The sequence below is a fragment of the Silurus meridionalis genome, chromosome 6 (assembly GCF_014805685.1).
Source record: "Silurus meridionalis isolate SWU-2019-XX chromosome 6, ASM1480568v1, whole genome shotgun sequence".
Lineage (NCBI taxonomy): Eukaryota > Metazoa > Chordata > Actinopteri > Siluriformes > Siluridae > Silurus > Silurus meridionalis.
In genome coordinates, this window is record NC_060889.1 from 3,300,639 (window position 1) to 3,314,036 (window position 13,398).

A 13,398-nucleotide genomic window follows, 5' to 3' on the forward strand; every position below is an offset into this window, starting at 1 on the left:
ATGTAAAACAACAGAGCTGTGCTTTTCATTCCTTTTCGCCAAGTCTCACTTTTCCACTTCGAGGCGTTAGATTATCGGCCCTCAACAGCACATACTCTTAAAATTCTCCCTGTTAGACAGCATTGGTTTGTAAACAAATATCACAATTAACTAGCAATTTACTAGCTACAGGCTACAAACAATCTTTCCAGCACTATCCTGTCTTTTCATTCACTTTTCTGGAAATATCATAACCAAAATCTATCAGTCATTTTTACTCAAACGAATAGTCGAGAAATTTGGAGGAAAACCTACTGTCTATTAATGTCTCAGTTCAGAACGTTTCACCAGATTAACAACTGTAACAACATTCTTTCTAAACATCTTATTGTTTAGTTTCGTGTCATTTTCCGCCATATTCTGTTGATAAATCTAAAAGCTGCTGCTGTAAAACTATAAAAAAAAAAACTGATCCAAGTGGCAGCTCAGTGGTTAAGATGTTGGACTTCTGGTCAGAGGGTCCTTAGTTCAAATCCAAACTCCACCAAGCCCTTGAGCAAGACTGTTAACTCTTAATTGCTCACTTGTAGAATTTAGATAACTGAAAATTGCTCCGAATATGGGCGTCTTTCAAATGCCAGAAATGTAAAACAAATCCTCAACCAAGAACCAGTGGTGCGTTGATCGGGCAAAGTCAAGTTCATTGATTTCACCCCCAATTAATTAGCGTTTTCACACCCCGCTCTATCTACAGGAGTCAGTTTACTGTTTAAAGACAAACTATCTAAGAGTATGACGGACTACGAAAGTCTTCCCGACCCCAGGGTTTAGCAATGCTCTGGTATATACAAACGCACAAACACACACACACTCACCTCAGACAAGAAGGTCTGTGCAGATTTCTGTGCGCCAACATGTAGCAAGTATTCGTAGACGTATAAAGCCAGCCTGGGGAGCAAACAAAAAAAAAAGACATTGCTTGTACTAATAAAAATAAAAACAACCACCGTTGCTTCCATGTTCAAACCGACTATAAAAGGTTCATTAGGCATAATGATTGAGAAGCTGGCTAAAATGCCCAGGTAAGTGGACATTCCAGTGAGCTTCCAAGAGCCATGTTCGGGATGGCTGGAAATGAAAAGTGGCAGTTAATGTAGTTTAAAAATTTGAATTTGTGAAGGATCATGTTTACTCTTTGTAGCGCATGAAAAACTTAAGTCTAGTTAGTAGTGGTGATTAGTATTAGCTAACATTATGTAAGTCTACCCAGTGTTACTAACTGTGGTAAACAGAGGATGTTATACAACATTGTGCTCGACTTGTTCTGTGCAGAAAATGTACTCCTGAAAGGATCATGGCTCATCTGTTAACTGCTACAACAATGCAGGTCGTGTTTTTTTTGTTGTGAAAGTCAGCAAGACATTTTCATCGGTGATGGTTGTGGCTAAAAATTAAAGAAAAATTACGTACACAAAATGCGCATCTCTGGTAATGGACCTTGTCTGTTTCAGTCAAACATTTGAATCCTGTTTAAACTTTTACCCCAATGCCTTATGAGGCTGCGCAATGACACCTACCAACCCATTGTCTCCAAACCAGCTAGAAGAGTACCATGGCTGAAGCGTTCCTCAATCCTCTCCACTTCCAAATACCCACAAAATTAGCCCTGGCTCTCTTGGCAAAAAAATGCTGGTGTGTTTTTCTGTGTGCATTTCTTCACAATTCTGGAAAAACAGTGCTTTTTATCTGCCTGTTCACATTCGGCCAAGAGGGAAACTGCGGAAGGGGTGAATCTCTATGGCTGAGGTCCTCAGACTGCGTTTAGAATAGTCCGAGTAGATTTTTGCAAGCCTCATCGAGCACATGCAAGTCCACAGACGTACTTCGGTTTCGTTGCCCAGCAAGTGTGTCATACGGCTCAAGTTCACGTATAATTAATGAAAGAAAAATTACTGTGACCCCAAGCAATCACCATTACTGCTTAAAAGTACACCGTGTCCTTTTCAAATACAGTTGGAAGTCCGAGAATATGTGGATGCCGAGTTGCGCATATAGGTTTGGGGTGTTTTGGGGCAGAAGACCTCCCCCTTGTTGATAGCATGTCATAAATAACCAGAAAGAATCCTCAGATCTGTCGGTCACTGGCTGTGTGATAAGCTAGAAGACAACAGACAAGAAGGAGACTTACACATACACACAATTCTAGCAAAAGCTCAAGAGAGTGAGCAGAATGGCAAACACCTCCTGCTGAGAGATGTGGGAAAAGGGGGGAAAAACAATGACAGCCATAAACACAAGGATGATGGTTTCTAACAAAACCCAAAAACCCTTTCTAAAAAGTTCTGTTGTTAGTGAGTGGCTACTGCAGTGGGGGGAGTTGCATTTTAGAGACCATTGTTTGATGAAAGAAAGTAGTGTCAAGAACAATATGTGTCGTAAAAGGACTCCAGGTAATCTAAGCTGTATACATGTGTCCTAGTCCAGCAAAGACACAAACTAATTTGTTAGACTACAATATCGAATACATATTGAATGCAACAGCAGAAGTCCATATCAGAGTCCACTACTATTAGCAAAAGAATGCAGAGTTAGAGAACTAAAAACATCACCTTTTGAAATTTAACTGTCCATACCCACTGTAGCCTCATGTTCTTGGCTGATAGGACTGGTGCACAATTTGGTAATCTACAGTTGAAGCCCATCCTACCTCTTGACATGGTTGGAAGCATCAGTTATCAAACCATTAGCCTAACTCCGGCACACTTTTATTTTTGCACCAATCTGTGTAATCTCTAGGATTTTTCAAGATCAACCCGCCAGTCTGGCACCAACAACTACATCACATCATTGTCAAAGTCATGGAGATCGTGTTTCACCCCGTTCTTAAGTTTAATGTGAATACTAAATGAAAAATCTTGACCTGTATCTGCACGATCTCATAAATTACAAAATGGGCTAATGGACAATCGCATGCTGGACTGAGCGAAAGACCTGACTGGGCAAAAGTCTGACTGAGAGAATCCAAGATGTATAACAAATACGAATAAAGGGTTAACACAATAATCATGTAACGACAAATGTTGGGCTGGAATCCAAAGGTACCCCGAAAACTGTAAAGCATGCAAGATGGTCTGAAGAAATTAAGAGCTATAAGAAAGAGAAAACTTGCTTGATGTAACCTAGGTAATGTTGATGGCTCACACTTCTCAAGTTCTCACAGTTTAAAAGCTTTCACCTGAATTGAACATATAAACTAAGCTTAGCTTCTGCTCCAGCTAATTTTTTTCACCTATGAACTATTAAAGACTACACTTTTTGTTCAGCAGTGCATTCTGGAGGCAATTTGCAGGCCTGACCACCAAGCCTACTCAAAATGTATAACTTAAACCACTGATTTTCAAGAGGGGGTAGTGATCAAAATGTAACTGTTGGGATGTCCATATGTGTGAATGTGGGATGGATAGGGGTGGGGTGGGGTTTTGTGAGATGAGAATGAGAGGAGAAAAAAAGGGAAAAAACACAAGTTATCTGGTTGAGACTTGAGGTCCCTGTTGCAAATGCCAAATAATAAAGATACATGCTTAACCAATAGCACAAAAATAATGTTTTTGTGAAAGAAAGGTTATTAAAAAGATAACACCAACCACACAACAAAACAACGATTAGTACCACCTTGAAAAACAAATGCAGAACCCCTCCTTTATTTAAATTCACATATTCAAACGGAACTAACCCTATTCAAATCTGTACCCGAAAAAGCCCTCTCTGTGTACACTCGGTGTACACTCGGCTCCTCCTCCAATTCAAATGGTCGCATCCTGATGGTAAAGTATGCAAATCTGAAAAAGCATGGAATTCTCAAGAGGTGAAGAAGCAGCAACGATGACTAAGAATTCTTGCTGACACAAAACTTGCCTTTCTTGCTTCTGGAAAAACCTGAATAGAGGCTTGCTCGAGGGAATGCTAGGGGGGACAAATCCATCAAAACTCCTCTTTACCTCCCTTCTTCCCTGCCTCCCCCTTTGCTGCCTTAGTGTCTTTGCCCCAGAGAGCCATGCCAGGCTGAATGTAGAGGGCTGACTGTAGAGCTGATTGGGACTTGCAGGTCTAACAGACTTGATGCTCAAGGGTTCATTCTAAGAAAGATGGTACAGGAGAGAGTGACGGGACATTAGACTCCCTATTAAGTGAGAGAAAGTGCTACAAGATGGTACAGAAAGGACTGACAGGACGCGAGACTCCCTATTAGCCCCTGTTGGAGAACGGCTTCACTGGGACACCTTGTTTCTCTGCAGGGAGTCTTGTACACAAGGGGAAGATTAAACACAGGTCAGGATGCTTGCCTTGCAACGTAATGCCAGGTGCAGCAGTCACAAACCGGTGTTCTCTTATTTTTCCTCTCCTACCCACATATATAACCAAGTGGGAGCGCAAAGCGAATACGCAGGAACAATCTTTTGTTTACAGTTTCGAAGTTGGAACACGTTAAAACAATATCAGAGGACGTCTGAGATGCCAGAGTCCTGTGGCGTAATCGCACTAATCAACGTGGTGCATGCGCTGAAACAGGTACCCCATGCTGATTCCTCAACGTCAACTTGAAGAAAAAAAACCAAACAAAAAGACACTTCTGACTTCTAAAAACTCTTTGAGCACACCTGACACGTCGCCCGAGGCCCTTGAACAAAAGGCCTTCTTAAAACATGAATGAAGCCAGGCTGCATGTAAGCGCCCTTCAAAGGAACGGTTAGGAAAATCGTGTTTCCAACCATCACGTCAATAATTTAGCAAGGACGCGTGGATAAGGGAGCATCCCTGATCAGTGGTTTCCACCACATCTCTGGGATAGCTGTACTCGCATTCCCGTACCAGATTTCAATTAATTCGCTAATGAGAACTTATCAGTGAGGCTTGCAGTCAAACTTTTGTGGTTTAAGAAGGGGGTGATATTAAAACTTGTCAACCACAAAGATACTTCCAATTATTAGCTGGTTTTTTTTTTTTACATTTACATACATTTAAATGTTTTACATTTTAATTTTTGGGCCTCTCGTTCGAAAATTGATTCCCAATTAATCCACAAAAAAATCACTCCGTGCTAGCAAAGCAAGCCTCTTAGCAATGACTACAGCCAATGATGTTAATTCAACAACTCCAACCAAATTCCGTTTCCTCTCGGCAGAGAAACGTTACGGCGAAGGATTCTAGTGCCAGCGCCGCATTGCTGTTGTTGGATGCAAATAACAACGCCCCGTTAAGACCTGCAGGTAAATCAACATGGCTGCGTGGCTGACTGGGCGTCATGCTCGTTCGTAATTAGCGAGCTAACTTGCGAGCTAAAGAACCAGTTTCCTGGATGTTTGCCAAATCTACTGAAAAAAACCATGTGGCAACAAGCGCTTCGGATCTGCATTCATTACGTGACCTGCGTTTTCAAGTTCTAGAGATCTGAATTCAAACTGGCCTACGTGGACCTTCAAAACAGAGACTTTGTACAGATATTGTACAACACTACAGAGAAAAAATTGAATTAACATACACTAATGTTGAAGTGAAGAATAACTTTTTGGTGCAAACCGAATCATCGCGTTATTTTAAACATTATTTTAGAACAAATATTGGTCGACCAGTGCCACTGGTTGTGCCCACGCAAGTTGATTCAAACGCCCCCCACCAGCAACGCAATGCTACACAAAGCCTTTTCTCAATAACGGCTCTCTAAATTGTTTCAAGACGCTTTCAAAGCAAATATATACACATCATAGCAGATAGCTAAGGCTAAGCTTTCGCTGAGGAACCAAAAAATGTCATTGTGCCCTCTGAAACAAGTTCAGGTTTGTGTATAGGAGCAGACGTTCTACAATAACAGATTCTAGATGACTTTCTATTAGACGAGTTTACGAAGGCGCTCTTTTGACGTTTAGTCGTCATTTTAGTTTTTAGCTGTAAGTTTTTTCCTTTTATGGAGCGTTTGTGGGCAGGGCTACGAGTAACTCCACCCTAAAATGAACACGCTCCAAAACAACTTAGCATTTACACCAAACATCAGCATCCTCGAAACTTTTTCCATTCCGCAAGAGTTCGGTTTTAGCCTACAAAACCGTTTGCGCGAGTATCGTGATACGGCGTTCGTAAACATCGCCACTTGCCGCAGTTGTAGCAAATTAAGTCGGTCAAGGCGACTCGCCAGCCTGTGTTAGGGAGTGGAGGCAGTGGTAACACTATCGTAAGGCAAGAGATTGTGTAAACACACGAAGCTGAGACTTCAGCTCACACACACACACACACACACACACACAGAGCAGGGCAGAGCGAACAATGTCTTGAGCAGCGTAGGTTCTAATGGACTTTTGCGAAACAAGGAACTTCTTAGAAAGTTTTGAGGCGCACAGGCATGTGATGTTCGCACACGGACGAGTCAGCCTACACATCAGAACAATGTTTAGAAGGTCAGAACCTGAAGAGTTGCTCTCGACACTTTAATTTTGAGGTAAAAACAACAACTGCAACACCACCCCAACCCCCCAAAAAAGGTGTTTCAAATTCCATAATGCCTCTGGTGTGCACTTGAAATGGGTTCTGACCCCTATGCATGATCTTAATTAAACGCACCGGTGATCTTCTCTGAATGGAAATGTCACCATGATATCATAACAACATGATCACAAGACCAGGAAACCCAACAACCTCGGTCTGACTGCCTCAGTCTGTATGGATAGATTTTCTTGAACCATTCACACTTTATGCATGCATGCACGTACACATGTATGCATGCACACGCATATGAATGCCTGCACGTACATATATATGCATGCACGTATACACGAATGTACACTACCCTAAAGACACGGAAGATCCATGAACTTGCTGTGGAAGTTCTAAGATGCAGGTAACACACTATACCACTCTGTGCAAACTTTGCCCACCTTCGAAACAACGCAAGGTGATACAAATGCACAAGAAAAAAAACAATACACAACCTTCAAGGTGAGGATGCAACACGCACCTACAACACACGCCATGCACGCGCCCTTTTAAACGCCGTTTGCAACTAGGGGTTCCGTTTCAACCCCTCCGGTGCAAAAAAAGAAGACCAGAAAATAAATAAGAGAAAGACGCATGCACGAGGTCAAAGTCTTACTGATGGAGAAAATGCACACTGTTTTATTTGTTTTGGTTTTTTTTAGCAAGACAGTGGAGTTTTTAAGTTTAAACAAGAAGAAGAATAGAAAGGAGTTTTCGGTGCAGCGCGTGAGCGCCAGACAAAAGAGACGACGCGAAGACAAAACAAGAAGAGTCTCGTAATAACAACAAGAAAGACCGAAACAACAACAACAGAAATACAAACAAAACCGCGAGCGCACGCTGAAGTTTTCAGAACAAGTTTCACGTTCAAAGTAGTTTTGTCGCGAGCTGCGGCGGTGCGCGCGCGCTCAAACGCAGGTCGCGCTCGCGCAGGTAAAAAAAAAAAAAAAAAAAACAAGGGGGAAAAAAAGTCGACCATTTAAAACGGTAACGGGGTTTTTAAAAAAAAATGGGGTTTCGGTTGGTTTCCGTGACAACGCACGAATGTCCGAATTTTGAACTTACTTCTCCCGCGCTTGGCTGTCGGACGGCACCACGGCTCCTTTCCCTTTGGCGTACATTGTTGGACTCCCGATTTCGGAAAAAAAATATAAGATTTTTTTAAGCCCCCCGACTCGACGCCTGTCAAAGAAAGCGGCCAGGAAAGGGCTCCATCTCCATAGCTACCCGGGGTAGTGTGTGGTTTTCTTCCTCCTCCTGGTTTTTTTTTTTTTTACATCTCCAACATCGGCCACAAATCAGGCACAGTTTCTACCGGGGGGGACTTGAAACAGTCCGCCGCGAGAGCTTTTTTTTTTCTCTCTTTTTTTTCTTTTTTTTTTCTTTTTTTTTTTTTTCAATCGCTGTTCCGGGAGTTTACTCGTCCTCCCCCTGCTGCACGGAGAGAGGGGGGGCTTCTTAAAGGGGAACGCACACCAAAAATGACCTGACGCACGCCACAACTTTTTCAACTCCTCTATCCCCTTTAGTTGTAATCTTTCTCCAGAAAGGAGAACTTTAAAAGGTTGATTTCATGTCGGCCGTCAGTTTGGTGATTTAAATCAGATCCTGTTAATTTATTTTGTAATTTTTTTCTCCTTCTTCCCGCAGATGAGAACCCTACAGATTGTCGGACGAACAGTGTGTGGATGTTTATCCAGAACAAGAAAACGAGCGAGAACGTCTGAGCCCGGTGGTGTCCGTCCGAGAAAATGACTCGATCAACCTGAGCAAACAAGCCTAGTATTTTGGTCGGCAGATATACTGGTGGTAGACGCATAAACCAGGCCTAAACAAAGGAATTTTTGATTTAGAAGTTCTGGAAATGTAAACCTACTAAAACTTAGAGGGATAATATCATTAGATCCGACACACAAAATCAGTTTGTGCGTTTTTTTCCAATATATCGTTCTTCACAAGTTTCCCCCAAATTCTTTCACACTTCTTCCATTTTCTCATTTGTGGATTTTCTTAGCATTTCATACAATACCATTTTCTTTAGCTTTTTAAAGTTTGTTTAATTTTGCATTGAAAAAACTAGCTGAGCCAAATTAGCAAACAAACTATACATTTAGAATCAGATTCAATAAAAGAAGGTTCTTTCAAGCCTATTTGATTGGATTAGACTGAAACAACTCAGCAAAACATTCTGTATATGGGTTTTGGAACAGCATTTCTTCTTCTACACCTGAGCTGCTAATCAGATGTAACAGACCAAAAAGAACACATATTTAGTGTCACAGAAATGCTATGTATTTTGGAGATTGGGGCCGACCAATAAAAAAAAATGCTTGATCTGACACACAATGTTTTCAACTAGATGTTTAAGTAATTATCTACTCATTCCTTTTGCACAGGCTCTGTGTTCTGCACACACTTGGAAAAAAGATTCTGCATTTCTAAACAAATGAAGGGTTTTATGAGTGCTTTTTCAGCCTTAAGTACCCCTCGAACAAGATTTATTTAGCATTTTTTTGGACTGTTTAAATATATGCAGTATGAAAACAGACAACCGATAGCAAATTAAACTACTTTGATTTAGACTCTCAGACAGAGCAACTGTTGTGTAGAATGGCCAAGAGTTAAACACTATCCGATCCATGTGAGGACAATTTAGGTGACGCTACCAATTTAGAGGTCGACTGTAAATCAGACTACTGCGCTGTAGTTTATACAAACCTGACCTAGGTCTACTACTCCCAGCTGATCCAGCTTCATGACGGATGTTACCATTAGCTGGTGAACAGTTGTATGTGGAAAAGATTGTGACTGCTCATGGGGCAGTTGGTCCTCAAAGCTGGATTTGCAGAATTCTGAATGCAATGTTTATAGTGGGTTGTCTTACTCCATCCTTCTCTAAAGTAGATTGGCAGAGGATTTTTTTGGCGGTTGGGGGATCCAACTTTAGTCAACAAAATAAAAGATTTTCATGTTAATCTATGCAGAGAACAACAGTGAAGGTAAACATTTGTCTTATTTACATAGTCAGTAATATACAAGTTGTACACAAGCCAGTCCACACAAGGACGATGTGACAATGTGAGTAATGCTACCAGTTTGGAAGTAATTGGAAATCAGACTGCTGCATTTTCAAAAACTCTCTGATCTGTGTGGCCAATGCTGCCAACATATAGTTAAACAAACTTTTCTTGCCAATAGGAGTGTAAATCTTGGTTCTGTAATGAGCTCAGAAATCATTGTTGCATATGTACATACTTGAAAAAACAAACAAACAAAAAAAAACCCTAGCTGCATTTGAGTTGAGTTATTGAGTTGGAAGCCAAATCACTTAATTTTTTACATTTATAGCGTTTAGCAAACAATTACAAAATGAAATCCTACAGAGCAGCAGTAAGTAAGTGCAAATAAATAAGAAATCAACCATTTGAGTGTTGTGCATTATTAGAAAATCAATGATCACAGGGTGGTTTGATATGTTTCAATGCAAAAAGTTTGTGATTATGTTCCAAGCAGGCTCTGACACTGGATACTCCTTCCATAAATATTCATCTTACCCAAAACATAACACTATCAACAATGAAATGTAAAAAAAACCCATAAAATATGTTTGCACGGGCACAAGAAAAGTCCTGTGAATGACTTGTTTTTATAGAAATAATAAAGTCTTAGAATGAGGGTATTAATATAAAAACACTTCATGAAAAATAGTCGATAGTTTCCGATCAATCGGATTTCAGACTCCGTGTAATCAGCATGTTTTTATTTTTGCATTCAACAATCAAACAATCATTTTGATTCAGTCAAATGGTTTTGTCTACGTCTATGGCAGTGAACCAGTGTGCGGCCTGTAGACCTAGTCATCCCGGAGTTGTACCCATCCCCCTCTACAAAGCATTTGAGAAACGCCCTTGCTCAGAGGACGGGCCCCATTTGTGGTACACAACTTGCGTAGACTATAGACATTTTGAAAAGTACAGGCAATGCATTCTGTAGGACGTTGTGGTTGACCACAACCCTACACAAGATTTTTTCTCTTCTGACACCAAATTTAGCTCATGAAAGCTTTAGTAATTAGCTGATCAGTTGAATCGAGTGGTGCTCTAAGATTGGCTTCAAATTCTGAAAGAATTAGAAAATGTCCTTAGCTTTTTCAAAGATTACCTTGACTAGTTTCATTCTCCATTGAACAATGCATAAGGTTAGCATTGGCTTCCTGTGTTAAACTGCATTTATTAAAAAACAGCCATTTCTATAATTAATTCTTAGTCAAGCTGTTGCTATTTATACATATTCGCCTTGTAATTTACTATAAAAAAAAATTATTCAAGAAATTCTATGAATTTCTTAGATCTAAATAATAACATAATAATGCATTAGTAAAGTATTTTCTGTCTTATTAGGTATATATTTAAGCTACTTGATCGAGCTACTTGTTCCTGGTTAAAAAAGACTGCTATGAAACAAGTTAATTTTGCTCGCTGTAGCTCATTAGCTTGACCATGCATGATGGTTTCGCTCCTGTTTATCCAAAACATCCTGCGGTCTCTCCTGGCCTCCCTTCCGGCCAAACTCACTCTGAGTCATGGCTACAGGAACTGCCTCAGGAACTGCCTCGCCTGATGTCTCACGAGATATTATCCGGCCTGCTATGAAGGAACATCGCAAGCATTTAATCCTAAGGAGTTTGTCTTTTTGCGTCTCTTGACTTCAAATCTGATATCATTTCATATGACAAACACCTGGATCTTTAGACAATGCCATTGGCTGCCTTGGTATGAGAGCGGAAGTTAAATCTTTCTTCACACTGACAACAGAGTTTGGATTTAGACCCACCATTTTTACATGGAGGACATAAGAGAAAATACAGTCTACCAGGTAATGATGATTATATAGGAGAATTAAAGGAAAACCAAAAAACAGCTGATTAAATGTTTATAGTTCAGGTGCAAAATTATGAACCAGCAATGACTGAGAGAGTGGAGCCGTCCATGGAGATAAGCATCCTTGACCACAGCACAACATTCAAACTGTGGAAAAATTATTAGCTAACATAAAGCTAAAAATGGAAGTGCTGTTCGCTGCAGCATAGCTTGCTTCGTTAAGCAACAAATCTGTTTTATAGAAATTCAAAATTGTAGACAAAAACTATTCATTCTAGAGCAACTACCTAACTAGTTTTCTTCAAGTCATTTTCTTGATCAGTATTTGTACTTTCACTCAAGTGAGTTATCACTACAGGAACAGTTTTTGTACTCGCTACACTTTACAGCAAGTACAGCAACCAATTTCTCTGACATTATGCCTCCTTATGGAGCTATTACCAATTTTAGACCTATTTCCACTCTTTTCTACTGTTCCTTGGCATGAAAAAATGTTCCCTAAAATTAGAACCTATTTACACATGCCTGCACAATTCATATTGATCTACACTCTAGAAAAATCATATCATCCAGCATATCATCCAAATGGGAGAGGTGATCTATGTATTTTCTATCTTGAAATAAACATTATGCAGAAGAAATACTCATTCATATGGAGTAAGCACTTTACGCTATTTAACATTGTATCAGGCAGGAGGAAGAATCCAGAGAACCTGAAGAAAACCCACACAGCACATGAGAAGAACATGCAAAATTCCACACAGACAGTAACCTAAGCTCAGGATCAAAACCCAAGGACCCTGGAGTTATGAGCAGGTAACAGCATTCTTTACATTGAAATAAACTTTCCTAATAACTAATAGCATCTAATTTCCTAAAGATAATCCAGATCAGAAGAAGATATTTTTCCTTGCTTTAATAAGTATATGAACAAGGAGTAAATGGTGTTGCATCGTCTTCATCCCCAATCAATTGGTACCTCAGAAATGTATACAAATATTGACAGGAGTATTCTGATTTCTCAGTTGGACCAAGCCCATGGAAGAAGGTGGTCTTCTGTAATTTCAGTGGTATTTTAAATTTGAAATCTAGTTAATCAGGAACCTGTTTTGATTTATTCATTGATAGAAACTCAAAGCACTTTTGTATGAGTTGAAATCATGAGTTAACTCATGACAATCATGTGAATAATTGCGATTAAATATTTTTATCAATTGACAGCCATAATATATATATAGAATTATAAATAAATATATATACTATACAATTGAACCTTGGATATATTTTACAGTAGTCAATGTACAATGCACAACTGGCAACAAAAGTGTGTACACCCTAAATGAACATGTCAAAACTGAGTCCAAAATAGTCCAATATTTTGAGTCCAATATTCTGTGTGAGCACCATTGTTATCTAGCACTGCCTTAATCCTCCTGGGCATAGAATTCACAAGTGCTGCACAGGTTGTTGCTGGGATCCTCTTTGTGACACCACAGTGCTGCTGGATGTTAGATACACGACTCTTCTTTGTATGGAGACTTACTTGGCCACTCCATCACCTTCGCATTCAGTCTCCTTAGCAAGGCAGTTGTCATATTGGCGATGTGTTTGAGGTCGTTATTATGTTGGAAAACTATCGTTCGACCCAGTTTATGAAGGGAGGGCATCACCACCATGCTTGACTGTAGGCAAGACACAGATTTTCTTGGTACTTCTCACCAGGGCATGGCCACATATGCTGGATACCGTCTGAGCCAAACAAGTTTATCCTAGTCTATTCAGACCACAGGACATGGTTCCAGTAATTTATGCTTTTGGACAGGTTGTTCTTCACCAAACTGTTTGTGGGCTTTCTTGTGATCCAGCTTCAGAATAGTCTGCCTTCTGGGACGATGGCCATGCAAACCGACTTGTTGCAGTGTGAGGCGTATGGTCTGAGCACTGACAAGCGGACCTTCCGCTTCTGCAACCTCTAAAGCAATGCTGGCAGCACTTGTGCGTTTGTATTTTTAAA

At 40.3% G+C, this 13,398-nt stretch overlaps 1 protein-coding gene and 1 long non-coding RNA gene across 4 annotated transcripts in view; one reads left to right on the forward strand and one right to left on the reverse strand.

Annotated features, from left to right (window-relative positions):
* Window positions 1–7,771, reverse strand: part of zgc:110158 (uncharacterized protein LOC553590 homolog) — a 41,282-nt gene extending 33,511 nt beyond the window's left edge. For 2 of the 3 annotated variants that reach the window (XM_046850919.1, XM_046850917.1), the window contains exons 1-2: window positions 7,570–7,771; window positions 855–927 (exon numbers count right to left, since the gene is read on the reverse strand). In XM_046850919.1, the coding sequence (XP_046706875.1) occupies window positions 855–927; window positions 7,570–7,625 (129 nt within the window). In that variant the 5' untranslated portion in view covers window positions 7,626–7,771. Of the gene's footprint in view, window positions 1–854; window positions 928–1,556; window positions 1,871–7,569 lie in introns of those variants that run through there. The other variant, XM_046850918.1, reaches the window with a different exon arrangement.
* Window positions 7,772–7,928: 157 nt separating this feature from the next.
* LOC124386888 lies at window positions 7,929–8,843 on the forward strand. Its single transcript, XR_006926044.1, has 2 exons — window positions 7,929–8,068; window positions 8,155–8,843. It is a non-coding gene; the product is annotated as an uncharacterized LOC124386888 (long non-coding RNA).
* Window positions 8,844–13,398: the final 4,555 nt, after the last annotated feature.